General features: G+C 37.9%; 1 protein-coding gene across 3 annotated transcripts in view; it reads left to right on the top strand.

The window, feature by feature from the left end:
- Positions 1-26,033, top strand: part of SGK1 (serum/glucocorticoid regulated kinase 1) — a 106,781-nt gene that overhangs the window by 34,068 nt on the left and 46,680 nt on the right. The window contains exon 2 of one of the 3 annotated variants that reach the window (XM_017655290.3): positions 7,678-7,893. The exons of 1 other annotated variant lie outside the window; for it this stretch is intronic. In XM_017655290.3, the coding sequence (XP_017510779.1) occupies positions 7,678-7,893 (216 nt within the window). Of the gene's footprint in view, positions 1-7,677; positions 7,894-26,033 lie in introns of those variants that run through there. One more of the 3 variants, XM_073219633.1, reaches the window with a different exon arrangement.

The raw sequence follows: 26,033 nt of genomic DNA, 5'->3' as shown, positions 1-26,033 counted from the left end.
CATAGCACTTCTTATAAAACTGTCTAATGATATGGAGCCATAACTATAATGGTGAATTTGTATGGCACCCTTTATGGGCCATGAAATGAAGTCAGTGGGTTGTAATCAGCATTTTAAAGGAGTAAACCAGAATAGAAAATATCAGTGCATTTCATGGTAAAAGGGCAAATTTTGGGGTGGAACTAATTGTGTCAGTTATGTCTCTCTATGTTTATTAGAGATGTGTATGTGTACAGGGATTTCTTACAGCACATCAATCCTGATGGTACAGTGCCAAGCCCCGGGCTGACATGCGTCATCTCATTCAGTTCTTCCAAAGCCCGGATGAGGTAGTTACCATCACTATCACTGCCTTACAAGTGCAGAAACTGAGCTCTGGGAAGGCTCAGTCAGTTGCCAAAGCAGTAGTGTGGGCCGTTTCACCAGGCAGTGTTGTTCTAGAGCTCATGCTTTCTGTTTGCTACATTATACAGTCACCATGCTGTGATGCAACACAGGTTCGTGGGCCAATCCTCTCTGGAATGTGAGCACCCTTGCTCAAAGGGCACTCAAGCACTTGCATTTCTTTGTGATTCCCCCCTCCCAGCACAATGCTGGGAGTGGGCAGGTAGCTAAACTTGGGTTGAAACCTTTAAATGCTGCAGAGCATGCGAGTAGGTACTGCAAAGTGTCCTTTAGATTTGGTAATGAGGTTTATTGGCATCTTAGTGAAAACTTGTTTCCATGAAGTGAGATGTTTTTGTCATGTTCTTCATTTTAGCCCCAGCAAATATGAGGTGATTCACAGATACTTAGTGAATAAGCTGCCATGGGTTGAGGAGTAAATGTGAGGTAGGAAATGGGGAACATTATTTCGTGAAGCTTGGCTAAGAAAGAAAGGCATTCTGGTGGCAGTGAAGGAGGACTGCTGAACCAGGAAGTAGGTGGGTGGAAAGGCGTGTGCTTTCAGCTTGCTAGCTTTTAGAAATATTGCAAGAACAATGTGTTGAATGTGCTAAGAGACAGTAGCCAAGAGAGGAAGAAGTTAAAGACTATAGAAAAGGGGATTTCTTGGAGGAGCCAGAAGGGAGAGGTTCCAAAGTTCCTGGGGATTAGCCGTGGACAGGTGGGCCAAGGTTCTTTCCCAGGGCCCAGCCCAGACCTGCCATTTTCTGAGCCTTATTTTTCATTTCCAAAAGCAAATAACACATACTGTCCCTTAGACACAGGAGATGAAAGAATTCTCTCCTACTACTTCTTTCTTTTTTTCCCACATTTTCTAAATCCAGGAAAGATGGGTTCACACTAAAACGATCAGTCCCATGGCTTGACGCATGAAGAAAAACTTTTCCTCCATTTCAAAGGGAAGACTTACGTCAGTGAATTACTGAGCTTGTTTAAAATGTGGTGGGTGGGGTGGGGTGGGTGCCTCAGTGGGAAGGAGGAGAAAAGGGGGTTTTATGTTTAAGGAGCAGGAAGTACAGGGCAAGGACAGTGTTTGGTGTCAAGTCCCCACAGCAACACGGGGCGCCCCCACTGTGCACAGCAACAGAGGAGAGGATGGAGAAGTGTGCACCTCTCCATGTCCTTCCTCTTCCCCGCAGTCCTCCCTGCCACTCTACACCCCATACTAGGCCTGGGGAAACACACCTTTAGACTCTGAGAATCCATAATGGGATGCAAGTACCTTAGTCAGTGTTTAGAGAAAAGGATGGGAAATCCTCAAGAGCAATAACATAGAAGGACCAGAATTCCAAAAAAGCCACTTAGTTTCCTCAGGGTGCCTGCTTTGTGAAAGGGAAATAGTTATTTAGAATGTATTTGTTACCTTGATAAAGGCTGGTAGCAAAGCATGTCAAGATCTATAAACGAATAAATACAGTTGTCAGAAATAATCAAACAATTCCTTCTTTTATTGCCTACTATTTCTAAGACCATATGCCAGCTTCTAGTGAATTAAAAGCCTACAAGGCTGTCCTCACCCTTATGGACAAGTTGGAAAAATAACATGGGCATAATAACAACCAGTGAGAGTAAAAGTCCCATGGTTTTATGTAAGTGATCAACATTACGGTGGTCAGAGAAAAGAAGACTCTATGAGGACCACACATAGCTGGGGTGAGGAATCAGGTTAATATCACCAACCTTATATTATAGCAGGGTTACATTTTAGGAGCTGTGCTGTGAAGCAGCCCCAAGCACCAGTGTCAGAGGAACCTGCTTCCAGGGACCATCTTCTGAATTACATTCATGTCATAATCAGCCTGCCAGCAGGTTCTGCTATAAAAAAAGTAGGTGCAGAGATCCTTTTTTTATAACCAACTGAATTATCCAAACAATTTCAGTAGAAAACTTGCTTGACTATGTCCAACTTGAAAGTTATTGTGGCATGATGTAAACAAAGTTAGTTTTCTGTAATAAATGCCCCTGGGGAAATTGCAGAAGTTGTGCCCTACATTAAGTCCACTTGGATTTTAAGGACAAGATAGTTCTTCACTCCCAGGCAAGAAAAGGAATGATGATGTTAGGAATGTTAGGTGGACATGTAGACATGGACAGCTGGAAAAGGGAAGATAAGGCTCAAAGAGAAAGCCATCCAGATAAAGTTCAAAGAAAAAGCCTCCCAAACTCTGTCCAGGTGGAAGTCCCATGTGAAGACAACAAAGGTTTTGCAGGGAGATAAATGTCTCCCCAACTAGATCCCAAAGGGGACACAGTCGAATGGAACTAAGAACTGCCCAGATCACACTGCAGCCTGGGGGAAAGGACAGGTTCACTGAGAGGGATGACTATATAAAAACACCTGTAAATCAAATAACCCCACCTTGTCAGTCCAAGATGTGCCTCCTAACCAGAATGCAATATAAAGGCCTCCCACCTAACAGATCCAGTTGTCTACCTCGACTCTGGCCTGCTCCTCCCTTGGAGTTTCTCCCTGCTTTGCTACTGTGTCTCTGCCTTTCAGTTCTTCATTGCAGTGGAACAAGAATGGAGAACAAACTCAACCTTTACGATGAGACAAGCAGGGCCTTAGGAATGAGCCTTAAGTCCTGGGACGCTGTAATTTCTCTGCGTTGGTTGATATCATCATAAACTAAACCATTTTACATTAAAAGAATGATCTGTTTACATCACATAATAGGAAGAAACCACAAGTGGAAAATCCCTAGAAGCTGGCCAATCTCTTTAATCACCTGATTTTCTAGTATGAGGGGTTATTGCCTTGGTTTTTTTTTTTTCCGAAAAAAAGAAATTATTAGAATCAGGGAGGACTAGGTTTAGAAAAGAAACTAGACTAATATTTTCATAAGACTGTTTGTAAGAGTAGCTGTGTGGTTAAAAGAAGGGCCTCATTCTTTGACCCCGATGTCTTGAGAGGTAATTGCTTCAGAAAAAGCCTGGTGCAGTTTGGAGAGCAGGCTCCTATAAAACCCCAGTGAGGGAATTCTTGATTTGTTCACGGCGAGGAGGATGTCTCGCCCCTGTCTATGTTTGTTTATAATGCTGTCCACAGATGGTTTTGTAGCTCTGAATAAAACCGTGGCCCAGGTGGCCGAGGACGCAGGGCTGCGGCGTTATCTGGGCATTCATTCTCCTCACACACACAGCTGCTGCACCCCCAGAGCCATTGTGCCTGGTCACCGAGGAGCTCCCAAAGCCCCGCTCCGTCAGCTACTCTCGCGAGCAGAGCAATTCACCACCTGAAGGAACACAATAGGCCAGTTGCAGCTTGAATTCCCTCAGGGCTCAGGGAGCGGTTCTCCACGCAGCAGTTTTTGGAGGGCACCTTGCCTGACTGAGGCCCAGGAAGAGCGCCCCCACCTCCTCCCGCCTTCACTCAGAATCCACCACTCTCTCAAAATCAAGTAAACATAGTAAGCCATGTCATTAATAAGTCCCATGAAAAACACTTGGGAGCCTACAAAGGCAGTAAAATGTGTAATAGTAGCGAGAGGGGACCTACTGAAACCAGTGAGAGGACTTAGCATTTACAGACAAAGCGTGCAATTAATGCCAGCAACAGTTGTTACAAAATGCATTACTGTGTATGTTTTTGTAACACCTTTCTCCCTGATGCTTCTGGAAAAATAGAAAATTTCTGAATTTCCCTTGCCACATTCTCTGTGGAAAGGGAGGGAATATCATATTCCCACATTCATAAGGCTCAAAATGGGTTAATTTGATAATGGTTATTTGGAATCATGGCCTTTCTTACATTATCACCCCAACCCACAACTTGCCTCCAGCGGAATGTGTTAAGGTGCAAAGCACATACCAGCTATTAGAAGATTGAGTAAATCACGTATTTCAGTGAGTTCAGGTGAAACACAATAGATTCTCATAATCAAACCTCAGGAATAGGAGCTTAACACCTAGACACATACTTCAATGAGTGGTTCCAGGCAAGTCATTAGTTTTTTTCCAGTAGAATATGTCTATTTGTTTCAAGTCTCCAATTCGTATCTGCAGCTTGAATCTTTCCCCTGAATTCCAGGCTTCGTGATCCAGCTGCCTACTTAATAGCTCACTTTGGACGTCCCCATATCCTTAATGCCTAAAACCTATCACCTCTCAGGTCCTTACTGAAAAGACTTCTTCTCAGGGAGGCCTTTCTCATACATTTAAAATTGAGCCCTCCCACCCGAAATGACCCTGGTCACTGTCTGTGCTTTATTTTTCCCCTTACATATTATAATGTGCTTGTTTATTTTATTAAAGAAAGAATTTATTTCATTAATAAATAAATGTATTCCCTTAGCCATACCTCAGGCTCCATGAAGATAGGTTTTTTGGGATCTGTCTTAACTGATCTATTGTGAATGCCTAGATTATACCTGACACATGGCTTATCTTCAGTAATGAATGATAGACAAATGAATAAAAGTTGAAAGCATTAGATTGTTTTTTTAAAAACTTAGAAGATTTCAAATCATTTTTATTTCTATTTCATACTTATTCTGCTTGGTACAATAACTTCAGGGGTCAAGCAGTAACCCTTGAAGGTATAGGGTATATTTGACTACAGTTTTGTTTGGCCCTGAACTGTTTGTTTGCTTGTTTTGTTATTTATTTGAGACTGAAATGCCCTTAGCAAGCATACAATCTAGTTTGCCACAGACCCCACTATTCCCTATTTTCATACCCTGGTCATAGGCCTTTACACATTTCCTGTTCCTGCCAGCCTCTGCAGGCTCTGAGTTTGCCAGTTTATATCCTAGTAGAAACCAGCTTGATGATTTGCTTAAACCAGTAGGTGTAGTTTTGACCATAATAATTTACAGGACAAATTACTAATATCTTTGATTCTTTTGACTCTGAAATTCTATGAAAACACTTATTGGTTGTTTGACGGCCTATGCTCAGGGTCATCTGAAGTATTTTGGGAATTCTCAGCTAGATACCAGTTGAAATGGTTCCTCATGATTCTTCCTTTTCCAATTAATTCTTTATGAGTCTTCATTCCTATAATTTCTCATATCCAGCAGATTAAGTTTATAGATCATTTATATACTTTGAAGTGAGACATGTCTCTAAATTCTTGTCCTTTGTTAAAAACCAGTTTTTATTTTCTATATACTAATGAGAAATAAGATTCAGTTGTATGGACATTCTTCCATTATAAATTGAAAAATTGTAAGACAATATTGCATGAGATTTACTTTAATAGAGCAGTCCATAAATATAAGACTTATATTTCAATATATCAAGATTCCTAATCAGTCAGGCCAAATTTATTTGAAGATAAATCTTTACAACTCTATTCATAGAAACTCCAAAGTTAAATCTACTTGGCAAAAGAGGCAATGAAAGTAAGCCAGAATAAAAGATTGATTTTAAAATACAAGGTTGGCAACTAGTCAGGAAAGATCACCATACTTCAAGTTCAGAATTCTCTAAATAAGAATAATAAGACACATTTTCCATCCTAATGAAATTTAGTACTTTTTAGATTGATCAAAAGCACATTTGGTACTAACATCAGGAAGAGAGATTCTATTGTCTCAAACTTTTAGAGTTTCATTTAGACATTAATTAATGAATCAAATAAACACTTTGAACGCACCTATAATATGTGTATGGGGACCTAGAGTGTGAGAAATACCAGTGGAAATCTCCCAAATGTTAACAGTAGGATAGTAAACTCAAAAAGATATTTTAAATGGCTATTGAAAAGAGTACATAAATACAACACAAACAAAGCAATTAAAAAAACACATATGTAACCAAAAAAAGAAATCTGAGATTTTAATTGCTTGAGATGCTTGCAAACATTAAAAAAATTCTTAAAAAAATTAAAGTGCAGGACACTGTAAAAAGAGAGAAAACATCCATAATACTAACAATGAATACAAGTCTCTATTTTGACTGTTACTTTCTTGCTTTGCCTATAGATAGTACATATATTTTTGTATTTGTAATTATGGTGATTGAACAATCCTGTATTTGGCTTTTCTCATATAATTATGTTCTAAACATTTTCCATACTGCTGCAGAATCTTCACAATATTTATTTTTAGTGGTGGCATAATATTCTCTTAAATTACTTAAACATTCTTTTGCTATTATAATTTTAGTTTATTTTTAGTGTATTTTAAGAAGATTTAACTATAGAATTACTAAAATTCAGTATTGAGATTTTATGTCTTCATCCTTTCAGTATATATCAATTTCACTAATTGGTTAACTATAAAATAATCCTCAGGAGTTACAAAAAGCATGGAAAAGACATATTAAATCAAGATAAATTTCAAGTATTACAACCACAAATCCTACAATACTCTAATGTTTGTCAAAATTACATTCTTGTAAAGAAGTACACTCTGGATTCAAGGTTCCTGGCTCCTGCCTTTGTTCGATACCAACATTATGTCTTGGGAAAATTTGCTTCACCTCTCTGTGCTGTGTTTTCACATCTGTAAAATGAGATGAGTAATAGTACCTATCATGTAAGACTGCTGTGAGGATTGAACATGACAATGAGTGTCAAAGACTTAGGACAGTGCTTTTCCTACTTCAATACGAAGAATAATTTATTTATTATTCTGACAATAAAGTAGTATCCCTTTCAATATTAGAATAGCTTTACATTTTTTCTGTTCCGTACAGGAACCTTACTTGCAAGCAGACAAGTGGTGAGTTTTAGAATTAAACAGACTGCAAGATAATTTCTTAGCCAGAAGCAACTCTTCTACAATCAAGTTTTTGCAACAGTAAAATATTTGTTAATTCATTTTGCAGCAAATAGGCCCTAAGCTAATCATTCTAGGTTAGTATTTTCTCTGGTAAGAAAACTGGCTATCTACTGTAGACCTTCTGTCAGCATAATCATAATAGTAAGAGTTGAAGTAAAATAGTCACCATCTACTGAACACTATTGTCCCAGGCAAAACACTCGAACACTTAGGAGCATTTTAAATCTTCATAACAGCCTAGGAGGAAATATTATTGCTCCAATCTTATAGATGGGGAGAGAGACTCAGTGAGATGAAATGACCAGCCAAAAATACAGACACCGGAAAGGGATTGGTTAGCATTGACCCAAAGGAATGGTCAGCATTAAGAGCTGAAAGATGAAGAAATTGTGAGGTTGAATTCTCCTTACATGGGTATTCATACACCACATTTCCCACCAAAGCCCCGTTAAACATCAAAGAAGGTAAAATGCATCTGTTCTGTCTTCTCTTTTGCACATTGTAGGTACGAAGATGGATCAAGAGTCCAATGGTCAGTGTGGACAAGCATCAGAGCCCCAGCCTGAAGTACACGGGTCCCTCGGTAGTGCACATCCCACCAGGGGAGCCAGACTTTGAGCCTTCCCTGTGTCAGACATGCCTGGGAGACCATGCTTTCCAAAAAGGGGTTCTTCCTCAGGAGAAGGAGTCATGTTCATGGGAAACTCAATCTGGGTGTGAAGTAAGTTCATCTTTGCTCTGGATCCATTTTCCTGAAAGCATTCTAGGCCTTTGTTCCTCCTGTACTCATTTTACAGTAAATTTTTCTGCCAAAAAAGGATTTTTCTTTAGGGCACATTTAAAAAGCTTACAAGAAGGATATAGAATTGTGGCCTTTGTTAGCTCACTGTGCTAATTTTTTTAAATAGACTTTATTTCTTAGAGCAGTTTTTAGGTTCACAGCAAAACTGAGGAGATGGTATAGAGACTCCCCATATGGCCCCTGTCCCACACATGCACAGCCTCCCCGACTGTCAACATCTGCCACCAGAGTGAGTGGTGCACTTGTTACAACTGATGAACCTACATCGCCACATCATCACCCAAAGTCCAAAGTTTACACTAGGGTTCATTCTTGGTGGTGTACATTCTATGGATTTGGATGAATTTACAATGACTTGTATCCATCATTACAATATCATACAGAGTATTTTCACTGCTCTCAAAATCCTCTATGCTCTGCCTATTCACCCTCCCTTCTCCCACCCCGTGACAATCACTGAACTCTTCACTGTCTCCATAGTTTGGCCTTTTCCAAATGTCATATAGTTGGATTCATACAGTACGTTATACTAACTTTTTATGCTGTGCCAAGAGTGATATAGCAATGTCTGAGTCAACTGGAAATTCCTGATAATTTGTTTGGTCACACAGAGATCAGTTCTTATACAATGCAGGAATACAACAGTTGTTTGTAGCCTCCACTGAAATATTTAGCTCAATATGATTTGACCCATAACAGAGCACTATATCAAACCCATATTTCAGTATTTTTCCCATATATACACATATTTTTTGTATATACTCATATTTTTACTAAGACTTAGGTTCTCTGCTACTGCAAAGTTTTGTGTTTTTTTTAAATATTGTTCATCCAAAAGAAAAAACAGATAACTGACATATCTTTTAGATGCTAAGGTTTTAGAAACTTAAACTTGTGTTTTTAATTTATAACTCAATTAGCTTATATTTATTTGAGTTTTTAAACCATTAAATTAAATCCTTGTTATTTTTATTCCCAGCTTATTGACATAAAAACACAGCATTAAGAAGACACAACATATTATGAAAAAGTACAGTTAATTATAATTGATCTTCCAATATATCATTTCAAGTCAGAGCAACATAAAATGATAAATGTTAATAACTCCTCCCTCCTTTTTTTCTCTTAAGTAAGCCTTTCATGGAGATAAGGAATTATTTTAGCTGCTAAAAGAAAGACTGAACTCACTAGAAGGAGTTCCTTTTAACTCTGGGACATGCAATCTCCCAGAAATTAGTTTCCTCCTGAAAAACAATACCTACTTGCCCACTTTCTAGGGTTATTGAAAAGATCAAATGAGATAACACATACGAAATATTTCCTAATCTATAAGGTACTATGCAAGTATATATATATATCTTGTTTGCTGATTTGCCTATTAGCTGAGCCTGTGAACCTGCAACACTGAATTAGACTTCCACAACTAAGTTAGCACTTTGCTGCCCTGTGGACATTTGTCAAAGGCCATTTCTTGTTTAGCTAGATGCTGGCTCAAGTCCAGATTGGACACAGAAGTCAACAAATCGATTCTATATGCAAGGATTGGCAAGATTTTCTGCAGAGGGCCTGATAATAAATACTTTAGGCTTTGCAGGTCATACAGTCTCTGTCATTTCTGTTCAGCTCTGCCCTTGTAAGAAAAGCAGCCATAGATAATATACAAATGAATGGTCCTGTGTTTGAATAAACCTTTTATTTACAAAAACATTGACTAGCCTACCAGCCACAATTTTCAGACTGTTAATTCTTAGAGTCTAAAAGAGTTTGCTAACTTCTTAGAGTCTAAAGAACTATTTGTGACTTAGAGGCAGAGAGAGGGCTCTAGAAATCTTATACAAAGCACAAATGCCTAGTACTAAATGTTTACTTGAGGCTTTCGTGTATGCCCTATTTGTTAATGAATAAATAGAATTCCATACAAGAGAATACAATAAACAAAGAATGGGATGGAATTTAACACAATATTGTGATTCATCCTTTTACTTTATCTAGACTAACAGGTGAATCATTCTCCAACTTACAATGGATTACCTGGTTCTGACTTTGCTGGGTTTTTCCTGAGGTCACCATAAATCAAGAAGATACTTATATTTTAACAATTTAAAAAATCTATATTTTGTGTTTCTATAGGGATTAAACTATGAAATAGTTCCTTGAGAAGGCACCTCCGTCCTTTTAGGAAGAAGAGTTATGTGATCAGGAGACAGAGAGGCTGTAAAATATGGAGGCTTGGTAAAAAAGACTCCAGGTTGTTGCCCTGACAACTCCTGGTGTGTATTATTTTAAGCAAGTCATTAATGCATCCTTCCCTCTCAATGTTCCCTCCTATGAAAGTTGAGATCATACATGCTTGCCATCCAGTTCCTTTCTTGGAGTTTTTTAGTAATTTGCAGATGAGATGGGATTTTTAAAATCTTTTGTAACTGTAACCTGTGTGCTGGGATCAGGCAACCCACCTTCTGCTGCTAACTCGGCCACAAGGTCAATATATGAACTTGAGCAAGTTCAAAACCTCTCAAACGTTATAAGATAGCCCTAATCTAATTAACTCTAATGCCCTCTTTAGTCTGAAATCCTGTTGCCCTATACATGAAAATAAACTCTATTTGATGTCAAGATAAAACACAGAAATGAGGTGAGAATGTTTTAAAGAAAATAAGAAAGCAAACAGTGCTGGTCCTTTATGAATAACTGGGTTTTTTTCCCCCCTGACTTTAAAAGTAGTACATTCTAAATGCTACCTTTAATGGCCAAAAATTGCTAAGATTTATAGTGCAGGTAGTTTGTGCCAGGTCTTGCCAGTAGTCTAGTTAGTGGGTTTTAAGCATGTTTCTCCCATGGAAGAAACTAGGATATACACATTGCCAGTAAATCACCCAGAAGGATAGCAATATTGTGATGTTACTAGTAGGGTTATGTAAGATGGACTGTTTCTAAATTAAACTGACCTTTCTAGAAATAAGATGGGAAGATGATAACTAAGAGCTATGTAAGCTGTCGCAGAATATAATGCATGCTAATGGAATTCAAGTTGTTGCATTTCAGTCTGAAATCAACTTTTAGGCCATAAAGAGATAGAAACCAAAGTAGTTTTTCATTGGGTACCTGCCGATTGAACACATTCACAAACCCTGTTCTATATCGTATCTCTCGCACAGAACTTTCAATATCCAGATCAACCAAGCTGGAAGGAAAAGAAAGGAGTGTTCTGGAATGGGAGTGGGGAAGGAAACGTGGTGTTAAGGAAAGCACAGGATTAGAACAAGATAGCAGCCTGAACATATAAGGTCATCTTCCTTCCTCTTTAAATGACAGAACAACACATACACACATTTTGATTTATAATCGCGCTAGGAGACAAGGTATGCCATTGTATGGATAAGGAATAATTAAGAATCTCTGAAAAACCGAAGGTGGGTAGTATTATGAAGTTGATGAGGAACGCAAGTCCAAAGTGATCACATCCAGAAACTACCAACACAGATGGGGACACTGCAAGCTTATGTATTCCAAAGGACCCAGTTAAGTTGGAAAATAAAGATGTTCCGGTAGAGGCCTAATAACAGGGAAGTGGTTTTGGCAAAAAAAAGTTTCAGACAAAATACAATGCAAGACAAAAATATTTGAAAGGAACAAAGAGGAATATTTCACTTTTCTGAAAGATATTCAAGGAGAAGATAAAACATTTGCAAAGTTTTATGCACTTAACAACATAACATGGAAGTCTTCAAAGCAACAACTAATAGAAACACAAGAAAAATTGGCAAATTCATGTCAGAGGGAAATTCCTGTCATACTTCTTCCAGAAATTCCCAGTTCAAGAAGACTAAAAATATGTAAGGATAGAGGATTTTAATAAAATAATTAACCAAATATGATTTATCTCTATAAACAAAAAATACACATTATTTTAAACAGACATGGAACAATTACTGACCAATAATTAAATCACACAGCATATCTTATCAAATTCCAAAAAAACAGACATCACCTAGGCCACAATTTAATAAAATTAGAAATTAACAACAATATGAGAGCCAACTCCTATCTAGGCCAATCCTTCCACCTGGAATCCACAAACCCCTTACTAACAATTCTGGATTTACATAGAAAATATAAAGGGACATTTAAAACTATTTTAAGTGCTTACATCACCACCAGGAAGTGCAAACTGAAACAATGACATCTCACTTGTTTTTAATCCATCAGATTGTCAAAGGGTGAAAGATTTGTAATGTCATATTGGTAAAAGTATGGGCCAAAATGCTGTTGGTAGAAGAGTTTTTTGGCAATGTTCCTCTATTAAAACTTTTTAAATCTCATGCCTTTTAAATGGGCAAATTTGTCTCCACATCTACCCTAGATACATACTTGCTTATGTAATTATGGGTTCAGGTACAATGATATCCATTGCAATATTAAATATGGTTTAAAAAAATGGAAATGTCAGTGAATAACAAAATTATAAACTCACAAGGAATTACTAAATTGGTATATCCATACTATGAAATATTATACAGCAGTTAAAAATGAGATCTGTATACTGACATATCCCAAGATATATTAAATAGGAAAGCAAGTTGAAGATGCATATGTATGTAACATTATCACATTTATTTTTTTAAAACTTCATATTTCTCCATGTTTTTGTACATGTGTATGTGTCTGTAAGTGGGTGTGCCTGTGTTTGTGTGCCTGTATAAATACAAATAAAAAGATCTGGAAGTATGTATATCAAACTGAAATGTTAATTATCAACTTCCAGGGATTAGAATTGAGAGGGGATGAGATGGGAAAAAGTAGTCAAGAAAGACTTCAGCTTTGTTTATGTTGGTTGAATTTTTCAAGACCATATTAATAACTTACCCGTAGGTTTGAGAAAATACAGTGCCCACCAGGAAACTCACTTGTAGAAAGTGAATAATTACAACTCAGTATTATTAGTAGAAAGTCAGACACCATCACAGAGGTGGTTTCACACCATGATTCCATCATTACAAAAAAAGGCTCCTGGAGAAAAATGGAAAACACAATTTGGATGCTCCTGCAACACCTTGCTTACACTTCTGTCTGCTGATTATTTTGCCCTGCCTTGTGTGATGTTTGGGGGGGGTCCATTTATTCTCCAAGCTCCCTGCAGTCATTCAATCTAACATGGTTTTCTTCCTATCTCCTCCCAGGATCTTGCATACCCACCATAAAGTTAATGTGCTTTTCTGTTCTTTGCCTTTATTAGCTGAAATTGAAATTCTGTTCATGCATTTTTTTTAACATGAAAAGCAGAGTCTAAGAAAACTCGGCAGCCAATGCTGGCTGTAAATCTCATGCATTCCACAGGCGCGGCATGCCAAGGGTTCACAACTGATTCTCATTAAGTTTGCCCTCTCACATGGGGTAGATTTGGCTGAGTGAGGATTTCCTCAGATTCCTCTGTCTTCCTTTCAACTGAAGGCAGCTCAAAAGGTGCTTAGTCAGCCAACAGCTGAAGCCAGGGCACTGTGTGCTGTTTTTAAGGTCTAGTGAAGTCAGTCTACTGGAAGGAGCCATCCAACTTGGAGAATTTATTAATCATGTTACTACAAACACAAGAATTAACACTGAGCCTTAGACATGATTAAATACAAGGTCACTGCCTCTCCTTCCTCCTCAGCAAATCACCAAAGACAGTAATAGGCACTTTTAATTAAGCTTATTTCACACAGTTCTGGGAGAGAGTCTGCCCACATAGCTTGCTCAATGTTTCAGATGCCGTCCGTTAGGCAACCACAGCTTAAAGAGATGCACCGTTACTTTTATATTTCTTCTCAAAATCATTGAACTACACCTTTGAAGCCCAGGAAGCTCAGAAAAAGTGGTCAGCTGCAGAACGGTTTCCACACTCACTTACTTTCATATCATCTTAAGTTTTTCTGATCTTTCTTAAGAAAAGGTTATAAAATATATATTAAATCAACCATACGGCTTTATAGGTTTCCAGTTTCCTTCCATTTATATAATAAAAATGGCTTTTTATGAATGCTTCTAGGGAATAAAGTAATAGTGCTTTAGATTGCTGTCTTCCGCCAGATTTCTGCTCTTAACAAAATATATTATGGTCTCTGGGGAATGTCTGGTGATTTCTAAGCTTATCACCCACAATAGTCCTGTTCTACAGCAAATTTCAAGCCATGTAATTCTTGAGAAAGCCCTCATTACATAAAACAAAAGATTAGACTATTAGGGGAGGGACAAGAAAATGCCTTTTTCTTTTGCTCTGTACAGGCATTCCTTGGAGATATTTCAGGTTTGGTTCCAGACACAACAATAATGTGACTCTTGGAATAAAACAAATCACATGAATATGAATATAAAAGCTATGTTTACATTATATTGTGTTTGATTAAGTGTGCAATAGCATTATGCTTACAAAAACAACATACATAACAAAATTTAAAAATACTTTATCGCTAAAACATGCTCATCATTTGAGCTTCCAGCAGCAAATCACAATCTTTTTGCTGAACATGGGTCTTGCCTCCATGTTGATGGCTGCTGACTGACAGACTGTTGGTTGCTGAAGGCTGGGGTGACTGAGGAAATTTTTTTTTATTATTAAGGTATTATTGATATACACTCTTATGAAGGTTTCACACAAAAAGACAATGTGGTTACTATATTTACCCATATTATCAAGTCCCCATCCATACCCCAACTGTCCAACAGTGTAGTAAGATGCCACAGATTCACTATTTGCCTTCTCTGGGCTACACTGTTTTCCCTGTGATCCCCCACACCACGTGTACTAAACCTAATACCCCTCAATCCCCTTCTCCCTCCCTCCCCACCCGCCTTCCCCCACCTCTCCCCTTTGGTAACCACTAGTCCCTTCTTGGAGTCTCTGAGTCTGCTGCTATTTTGTTCCTCCGGTTTTGCTTTGTTGTTATACTCCACAAATTAGGCAATTTCTTAAAATGAGATAACAATGAAGTTGGCACATGCAGTGACTCTTCACTTCATGAACAATTGCTCTGAAGCAGCTGATACTGTTTGATAGCATTTTTTCCACAGCAGAACTTCTTTCAATCTTAGAGTCAATCCTCTCAAACCCTGAGGCTGCTTTATCAACTAAATTTCTATAATATTCTTAATCCTTGTCATTTCAACAATCATCATAGCAGCTTCACCAGTAGAGTCCATCTCAAGGAACCAGTTTCTTTGCTTATTCATAAGAAGCAACACCTCATCTGTTAAAATTTTGTCATGAGATTGCAGCAATTCAAACAACACAAAAGTTCAAAATACCACGAGAATTACCAGTGTGACACAGACACGAAGTGGGCAAATGCTGTAAGAAAAATAGTGCCAATAGAATTGCTTGATGCAGGGTTATCACAAAACTTTAATTTGTAAAAAAACACAGTATCTGCAAAGCGAAGCACAATAAAATGAGGTATGCCTGTATGCTTAGAATGCGGCCAAGTGTATGACATCCTACCCAGGACCAGAAAACCTGGGTTCTACATCCAGTCCTAATATTAGCAGATCACTAGACCTTACACCTGTTACCTGATCTTGTGAAGTTCACCTACAAACCCTGAAGAATAAAATGACCTTGCCCACCTCACAGGTCTGATGAGAGGATGGGATCAAAAGAGAGAATGGAAGCTCTTAAAAAATCATAAACAACACTTGCAATGCTATTAGTTGACAAATACACTGAAAGGTAATAAAAACTGAAAAACTTTAAATCAAGTAAATCAGTCTTAAGGTAAGCATTCATTATGTGTCCAAGCTTTCCTAATTAAAATATGATAATAATAATAATATAATAGAATACTACCTGTAAAATAACATGTCTCAGGTAACATGAATGGGTCACTCTAAGGGTAGCGAATCCCTATAATTACTATTGCCATTACTTACCCGAATATCATTATTCTAATGCTGAGGTAGAATTGGAAAAAAAAAGTAGTGTTACCCCCAAAACTCAGAATTCTTTTCCCTAGAAAGGCAGCATTTGTGGGGGAAAAAAAGAGTTGATTTCAGTCAGGGAAAATAGAGGCAAAACCCTACTGGTTTCTCTTTGAACTTTAAAAAAATTTTTTCATTTTCTGTATCTTTAATAATTTGAAATGTCTTATGTAACTTTCAATTCAACCAGTTCTCTTCAGCTAAAAGCCAGAGGAAAGATTAACTTTTTATCCTATAGCTCCTTCTAAGAGCTATTGGTTAGTTGAAATTTCCATTTTTTAGATTTCATATGTTTTTAATATAAATCTGCCTTCTCCTTATTTTTCCCCATTATTTTCAAAAATGCATGTAGGATGCAATAATGGCATTATTGAGACATTTAAAAGAAATTCCGTTTTCTTTACATACCAACTCTTTTTGTTTTTGCATGTTCCCTTTCAATTTTTCCCCATATGTACTACTTTTGTACATGATTGCTGTTATGGCATATATATGATAGTGAAGCTGCCTTTTTTTTTTTTGCCATTTTCACTTAACATTTACCGGAAACATTTGCGCATTGTAACATAAACTTGATAATTATCATTATGGCTAGCACTGAAGCCAATTGATGTCATTTCATGTAATTGTATACCCACTGTTAGCACTTTCTTTTTATTAACTTTTTTCTCTTTTTTGTAAGGCTGCAAATGATTTTTTCCCCTCAATTTGAATAACCTTGACATACATTAAAAACTTAAGATCAATTTCCAGTAATGGAGTAGAGTTTGAAGATAATTATGGTTCTTATCAAAATACTTTTGAAAGCAATATCAAAAGAGTTAAGTCAGTAAAAATACCACCAGTATTTGAAAGACCTACTCCGCTAGCACTTTATCCCTTAAAGGACGTGGTATATTTTAATTCTTATTAATTTAATTAAATGATACTTCAATAATATAGTGCACATTTCTTTGATTATCAAAAATGTTATAAAGTTTTCCATTTTTAAATTTATTGTCATTCCCCATGGGAATGTTTCATTCTTTCTTGTCGCTTATCTATTGGAATTTTGTGTTCCTTTTGTCAATTTAAATGAATTATTTCTATGTAGATTTAAATTCTCTTTCAATCCTATCCATGGCAGATTTTTCCCAAACTGATTCTTGGTTATTACATTCTCAAAAATGAACCTGGTTTTCTTTTTGTACAATTAGAGAGGGAATATCTTGTTACCTTAAAGCTAACATAGGCACACTCTTCCTCCCCAAAATGCACTGAGCAAAACCCGACTGCCAACAGGAAGACTGCATGCAGAAGAATGCCAGGTCCTGGGTGATTATGGCTTTCTGTCTGTGCCATGTGCGCATTTAGTATCTTGCCAGACAGCTTGATAACCAGGAAGCCGGCTCCTCCTCTCCCAGGAGTACCTCCCTATTTCCAGGGCTCTTAGATCAAGGAGGCCTCCTCCACACAGTGTTGCCCTTCTCTTCCAGAGGTGTGGGCTGGGAGTCTGGAAGAGAGGTCAGCCAGGATCCGGGGCAGCAGAGGAGGTGCCATGAACTCCAGATCATCCACTGTCCCCTCTAGGCACTGACCAAAGGGCTGCCTTACCCACAACTTGACACAGACTCTGATGTATTTAAACACATGATTTGGGTCACAAAAATTAAATTTTAGAATCAGGACTTTGGAGTAAAATAAGTTTATGCCTGCACTCTTAGTGAAGTTCATTTTTATTCCCTGAACTCTCCTATGAGTTACCTCCCACTGGCATGCCAACTTCCCAGGCGATAAGTCTGGAAAGGGGTAAGGGAATCCGTCCAGGCTATTTTGGATATAAAATTTTCCAGGAAAGTTACTCCCTGGCCTCTCCTGGAAATCCCTAGCCAGTGGTTACACTTACCCTTGGGTTGGAGCATATTTTGCTGGCTCTTGTTGTATGTAACCGAATCTTCCCTGCTTCTGATTAAACTAATTAGTATAGTCTTTCCCAGAAACCATATGGCTATTTCCCATTAAAATAATATCCCTTCTTAGTAGTTAGAGACTTTGAAAATTTTATAAGATGACTTTTTACAAACTACTAAAAGTCTACAAGCAAGAACCGAATTTAGAGGATAAAGCAAAGCTTAACTGCATGCCACTTGATTTGTTGTTTGCTGTTCCTTTTTTCCTCAAGTTTACAATTATACACATATTTTTGGATTGCTTACTGAAATGACAGACTTTAATCTATTAAGAGACATCCCTATAGTGTAATCTCCTCCACAAAGAACAAGTTAAGCAAAAATATGAAAAATTTTGGGAAAGATTTAATGATGATTTCTTATGGTATAGAAGTATGATATTCTATAGTATAACAATTCTAAAATTTGTCTTTGGGAATCTGAAAAGACTCTTCATATAAACTATCTAATGAAAAAAAAGTGAAAATGATTATCACCTTGATATTTCCTGTTCTCATCAAGTGAATGACTTGTTCATTCTGTTTGTTTATTCAGAGGACCTGGAAGAAAGCACCGAAATGTGCCAAGACACACATTTGTCTATGATGTTCAGGATAAATACATCATTCTGTTTTCACTTGTGTCTGATGCTGGATCCCCTTGTCTTTGTGAGCTGGTAAATAAATCAATCTATTTCTAGGGAAGATTCTAGCAAAGCTCAATTTGGGTAACATCATCTCTTGAGCAAATCATCAGAACCAGCAGAAATACACAAATATTATATAAGTGATTCAGCTAAATTCCGTAAGAAGATTAAACTTTTCTTTGTGACCCTGAATAGCAGACATTGATATAAGAACATAATAAAAAATAAAAACCTTTGAAATCAAGTCAAACTCCACAGCTTGCTATCTATAATTTTAGTGTACTTTTCCAATGTTCATCAGCCTTGATAACTATGAATACATAATTCTATTCTCAGTTCAATTTCTCTTGCTCTGATAGGTTGTTTCCCTTTTGAGTTGATTTTAAAATGACCATTTCAGGAGATTCACCTAGATTTCTACTTGGGAAAATGCAAGATTTGAACAACCCTTGCTGGATTAGATAAGTAGCAGACAGGTGACTCCTTAGTTAGGTAATAGGGAGCAGGGGTTATAAGCCTTTGTAGATTAGAAAATGTTTAACCTGGTGGTACCAAAAAGAGAAAGAATGAAATTAATGACCATTATAGTTCTCTTCTTGACTTAACATTGCATGTTATCAGTAGCAATTTTAAAACAAGCAATCTGGTACCAGCATGCAGGCAGACCTCTCAGACTTTTTTTAAAGTCCTGATAATTGCTTATGCTTTATTTCCACGTAGGCATTTCCACGTAGCAGCCACCTACACAAAATGGTGACAGGGATACAAGAATGTTCAAAGCACTCCCAACCCATGACAGAGCGTCGGTTTCTTATAGTGTCTTCTATTACAGACTAGATAGTAAGTATCCCATGCAATGCTTCCAAGAGAGGGGGAAATACTAACAAATAACCAGGTAGCTACAATAAAGGGAAGGAACACACTGCACTTTAAGAGGGTCCTATGGCCCACTCTTTGGGGGGTCAATGAAGGCTTCCCAGCAGAAGGGAAATCTAAACTAAGAAGTGAAGGTTGAGTAAATTAGTGAGATAAGGAGGGGTAAGGATGAGAAACCAGTCAGATGGAACAAATAATCAAAAGCCTGAAAGACACAGTAAATTTGGAGTACGGAAAATAAAGCTGAATTGGAAAACAGGATCATTTAGGCTTTTTGCAGGGCATTTTAAATAGCTTATATACTATCCTCAAGAAACAAAGATCCATTTAAATGTTTCGACCACAGCAACAGTGTTATCATAAGGCATAAAGAATGGATGAGAGAGAGTCAAATTCCAGAAATTCTTCCTTTGGAGATTTATGGCTTTGGATTAAGGTTTATGGCTCTGACCCTGTTAAGGACAAATATGCCTGAGATTTAATACAATAAACCCAATTCATGTTTTACAAAGAGAAACAAAGATTCCAGATTTGGGAAAGGGTAATATTAACCAAAGAGCTCTCATTACTACAATGAAAAAAAATGATTAAAAAGAGGAGTCTGTAACCAAGAACAACCCTTGTTAGTTGCTAAGTTTGTCCTTAATTAGTGACTGAAGAGAAAAGGTAAAATTAATATGTGGAAGACGTGAAAAATTTTGAATAAGATAGTAATCAGAGGGAGAAGGGAATAAAGAAAAAGAGAAAGGAGACAGGTTGGGTGTGATACAAATGATTAGACTTCATGTTGTGCTTATGTTACAGCAGTGACTTAGAGAGGCAGAGCCTACCTAAATCAGAGTCTGGAAGTTCTCGCTGTTAGGATGGATTGTATATGAGTAATCAAAAGGCTGTAAAAGACACAAGAGAGTAGATGTCTCTAAGATGCTTCTGTACAAGTGTCATCACTTTGTAGGGGAAGATGATGTTACTGACCATCTATCAGAATTGAGTGTGATTTGAGCTACATTTGCAAGCATTAAAGACTGGATTTGTATTGATCTGTTTATACTCTCTGGCCTAATCTCACTGAAGACTAATAGAACAAATTTTCAACAGACTTGGAGGGTTAATCTGACTGACCTTTCTTGGGCTTGAACAAGAGACCTTGGCCTTTTAGCACAATGCTCTAATCAACTTACACTAATCGGACCCATGGCTTTCAATATTTATGAGGTTAAAGGAAACAAAATTGAAGTGCCTTTTTTAGGGATTTTTAGCCATTGAAGGATGCAAAAGTTCCAATTTTCTTCATAACTGAAATCATAACAGCTGTAAGAACTCAACTGTTTATCAAAGATGCTGGCAGAAGTTATAAAGCTTTATTTCATGGATTAAGTCTAAAAGCTGCATGTACTCTTATGAAGTTTCGTAATGGATTGGTAATGGTTACTATGAATGATAATATTTGTTTAGACAAGTCAGAAATACCAAGTACAAAAGATGTTTAAAGCAAAGATGGCATAGACGATTTTGCAAATGCACAGGCTGAAATTATCTGTAATTTCAGTGAATGGCGTAAATTGTATGACACAGAGTTGGCTCTGGCTTTCATTCTCATGGTAAGGACAGCTTGTAAATCAGGGACATGACTCATGGGTCTCAGGCATGGTACATCAATCTAGCACCTGCTTTCCCAATCAGTCAAGCTGCATTCGTACCCAAACACAAGTAACCATATTATTAACCTCAGTCACCAGTACTAAGAGGATGTGTGAGTTTAAGCTAATAAGGTTCATTTCCTCTTAGGGCAGACATGGTGCAGTCAATTCATAAAACAGTACTATCTTGTGAGCATCTCGGAGGTGAATTCCATTTTGGGTTCTGTGTTTGTGGCTTTGTGTGACCATATATAGATACGTTTTGCAAAAGGCCACAGCAGGTACGACTTTGAATTGGGGCCGTGTGACAAGCAGCAGCATGCAGCCCTAAGCACGCTTTGGGGAAATCCGAGCTTCACAGTGGCCACACAGGATGTTTAATCAAAACAGGGATTTTTCCCTTCTGCCCTGGAACACATTACTTCCTTCCTCTACCTCAACTCTACAGTACACAAATATTCTCAAAATGGCTAACAAATTTACTCAACCATGGGTGGTGGTGTTGGAGGGTGAGTAGGAGGAGATAGGGAGTGAGGGGGTATACAAGCACTGGAAGGGGCAGTAAGAAAGAACAAGAACCCCTAAACATTCCAGTCAGCTCATCCTATCTCTGGGCATACTATGTGATATTATTCAATATGCTAAATTATCCCTGGCCCATGTATGTTTTAAGCATTATTTTGGTGTTAGATCTCAGTTAAAAGCCCTGTTCTGACCTGTAGACCATCTGTATCCTTGAGTTTCCCCGTCTATAAAAACAAACTAAACAAGGATGCTGTGAGGTTTAAACGAGAGGATGTATGGACATTAATTTCATTTCTCTCTGCTTCCTCCACCCCCAAGTTCCACCTTAGTTTCCCAGGCCCAAAAGAAATCAAACAGGTCTACACAATGAAAATTACATGGTGATTCTGAACTATGTGCACAGTGCTATTTCTCTTCCCTTTGTAATTTGTGTTCATTGGATACTATACTTATGAATCATAGGACTGTGTCCTGTGTCTCTTTGTTCAGCAAAAAGACAATTAAACAAGGAAGTAGAGATTGCAAAGTCAGTATATTACTAAATGAGCTTGTGTCAGTGTAACTTTTCTAGAGTTAGTGAGCTTTTATTAATCAAAGTGTTTTATCAACTTATTTCTTGTCCCAGTTGTTATGTTTCATTTTTGAGTCTCGAACTAAACTGGTAGGAAAACTGGAGGGAAGATTTTCAAGTTGGTTTTCTCTAGGGCAAAACTTCTAGGATTCCTACTCCCAATTCTGAAGGTTATAGTGCCTCTGAATACCAATTATTAACAAAACCGCACACATTATTTACCCAAAACATATTGTGGTCTGAAATGATCTCACGGAAAAATAATTCTGCTGACATTTTATCCCACTGACCTGCAGCCCCTCTGGAAGAGCAGATTCTCTATATCTTCTCAGCAGGAGGCATCTCAAGCAGGTGTGTCTTTATTCTAGGAGATAATTGCTGCCTGGAAGACTAAACCATTATGGCCAAAAACAAATAAAACCACAGCTCCTAGAGTTTTTTATTGTATCGAGTTTTCTCAAACCTGACTTTATTATTTTAAATTTTAATCTCACTAAGACTTAGTTTTCTTACACCTAATTCATAAAACACTTATTTCAAAAAACAAGATAAAGATTGAAATGCAAAAGGATTTTTAAAATATAAATAACAATTGTCTCTACATCAATGAGCAACATCTTGAGCTTTATGAGAATAAACCAAACAGTACAATTCCTTTGTGCAGAGTTAATGAATAATATAGATTAGAAATCTACTACTGTTTGAATGTCTTCAAGGATTGTACTTTGAAACTGTAAATTACAATGAAAAGAACAAAGCCGTGACTTGGTGTATAATGGATTGTCCCAGTGATAATTTTAAAACTGACTTTTAATAGGCCATTCAGGCAGTAGGTATAAAACTTCACCATTAGTATATGAAAGATGGCACATATTCTCTATTATTCTCATATTAACCCATTATTATAATTCTCCACTTCCTAAATCAGAAGGCAAAAGCTAGTAAGGAAAGGTATTGATGAAAATGTTGAGATAGCTCTGCTCATTGCAGAATGGAATGACTTGCTACCTGTTGAGTTCCAATTTTCCCCTCTCAAAACTCAGGAGGCTATTAACACTCAAGTGCTCATTGGAATTCAGGTAGAAGCCATAGCTCCTATTTTCACTTCCTCCACCCATCCCACCTTCCTTATAGCTGAACAGCAAAGCACCCACAGCCAGCATCCCCAGCACTGCTGCCATAGCATTTATAAATAAACTCATTGTTGAGTGAATACATTCCATACAATCAAAGGTATTGATGCAAAAAGCTAAATAAGGAAAGATATTGATGACAATCTTTTTAAGGTTATCATTAACTGAAATACCCATTCCGACTGTTGCTGTATAATCTAGTTCATACTCAAGAACAGACTGGTATGAAGGTGTAAGAAAGTCTAAATATTCAGAGGGCATTAAGGCAACATTGGATAAGTTTCACATGTGCAGAGCAGCTCTCCCACTGGCCCAGGCCACCTATCAACCTTACTCTTACACCTTATTTCAAAGTTCCGTTTCAACACTGAGCCAGAGAGACATCTCGATCAAGAGTGCACCCTGTTGCCACCGTGTTCCCCACACTGTTCCTGAGAACCAGCACGCGGCAGTCCCATCAGCTCACTCCATCCCTTCTTGGAGTTTTAATCCCACTCATCTCTGGTCTATCCTTTTTTTCACTCAGTGGCACAATTAGTCCCCTGGGTTCCCCTTTCTACAGCATCTTCTGAGACTTCTGTCCATAAAACTCCATTAAATTATGAAACTTTTCCTCAAAACCCTCTCCCAGCCCTCTCATCTTGTTTTGCAAGATTGTAGTATGTGCCGTATATTAAAGAGCATTTGTTGGCCAAGTGTGTTTGAAACAGGCAGGTTGCATGTCTCAGAACCTTCATTTGGGCAATGTGCTCTGTGATTCCCCAAGTGGGAAGAACCTGAGCATTCCCAAGATACGCTGGACCCCAACATCTCTTAAAGAAACAGCTGCAGGAAAAGGATGCCTTAGTTGAGATTTCACTTCCTACTAAAGATGACACATATTCTCTGACACCCTTAGGTGGAAATGACTTCTTCTCCAGCCTCTTCCATCTGGAGGCCAAGAGCTTGGCGGGTACTCTCTAACTTGGCCTTCGAGAACTTCCCTACCTTTACTCAACTATGCCCTATACTGTCATCACCTTTAGCTTCCAAGACTCTTCTAATCTTTAATCTCTTTGGTGCCTGATGTAACAATTTTCCTCTCTGCTTTCTCACCAACAGTCTAGACAAATTCAATATTCACACTCATGATTCTGCTAACAATAACAATAAGAGTAGTAATAATAACTACCATATTATTTTTGAATGTCTACTGTGCACCAGTAAATGTCTTTAACACTCAACATGCATTATCTCCTGTAACCTCCACAACTGCTATAAGAAATAAATATTATTGCCAAACAGCTAATGAGTAAAATACATTATTTCACATGTGCAAGGATACACAAGGTATTCAGTGGTAGAACCAGAATTCAGAGCCATATTTAGCTGATCCAAAATATCTTTCTCTGCTTTATAGATGTTCAGACTCTGTCTCCATGCCTCTCTAGCTCCACCGTTTCGTCAAGCTACCGGCATGGCCATTTGTCGGACCTCACATATACCCTAAACTACTTCTCCAAGTATCTGAACCCTTGATGAAGCGTTATCCCTTACTGAGGCTGTTTGCCCTCTGATTTCTCTCGCTGACGCTGCCTTGCCCTTCTCTCCTCCTTCATGCCCTCCAGTCTCGTGCCCCCACTGCTGCTCTTCATGAGGCAGACACCATCCTTATCTGCTGAAGCTGTACATTCTCCCTCCATCTGCCCAAGATTCCCACAGTGCGTTTAATGGGTGGATCCAGCAAGCTGGTCATAGTTTGTAGACAGTTTAGAGCAGGGGTGACAGTGGTTTGATTTGCTGGTGGGATTATAAAACCCATTTATAATCATTTGAGAGGTCATCTCTGAGTGCCACCTTCTTCCCCCGATGACTTGATGAGGTCAAGCAACACGCTTTCTCTCCTAGAGCCACCTTGAAATGTTTCCTGTCATTTCTTTTCCTCAATAGACCTTCCTTTCTGTATCTAGCCTATATCCTGTAAATTCAGAAGCTGATCAGAAGTTAAGATTAGAAGGGGCCATAAAATTCATAAAGCCCAACCCCTTCATTTTATAGATAAAGAATTGAAGCCTGGAGGAGCCATTAACTGACATTATCAGCAGAAATTGATGAAAGATTAGATAAAGGTATAACAGAATTTGCCTATTACCTTTCAAAAAAAAGGAATTATTTCCCCAATATATCCCTCTTTCTTAACTGTCAGGTTGTCCTAGTTTTAGATACAAGTCTGTTAGTGAACACTCTTTGCACATATATTTCCATTGATCATTCACTAGTTGAGGAGCTCATGTGTTACCAGAGGGAAGAAGGGCCGATTGCTTTTTATAGCAGCACAATGAGGTTCTTTCTATTGGGTGGGAAACTTGGTCCAGATTTCCTTTGCACAGATGATTGTCGCCCAAAGGCCGCAAAGCTCCTGAGATCATTAGGATTCCAGATGTGCTTGCTACTGTCAATCTAGAGTAACGTGGCTGCAGTTGTCCTCCTGACAAGTATGTATCCAGCTGTTAGACTATATTCAGAAAAGTTTAGCATGCTTCTAATATTAATAATTTTTATTTTGAATTTTGATCCTCAAAATAGGCATTATGCAGTATTTAAAGATGTTTGGGATTTAAGTAGTTAAAACCCTGCTGTATGAGCAATGCGTTCTAGAAATGTAGTGGTGAACATCGAAGACAATCCAATTCCCAGGTCTCAGAGTTCCAAAGTATCTCCTTTCTTAATCCATTTATACTCTTTACATTTTGCAAAATAACTCATTTTGTGTGTCCATCAGTAGGATGTACTTTGATATTAGGAAAAAAA

Source organism: Manis javanica, chromosome 13 (assembly GCF_040802235.1).
Source record: "Manis javanica isolate MJ-LG chromosome 13, MJ_LKY, whole genome shotgun sequence".
Taxonomy (NCBI): domain Eukaryota; kingdom Metazoa; phylum Chordata; class Mammalia; order Pholidota; family Manidae; genus Manis; species Manis javanica.
Note: the sequence above shows the minus strand (reverse complement) of the source record. Positions and strands in the feature narration are given on the sequence as shown.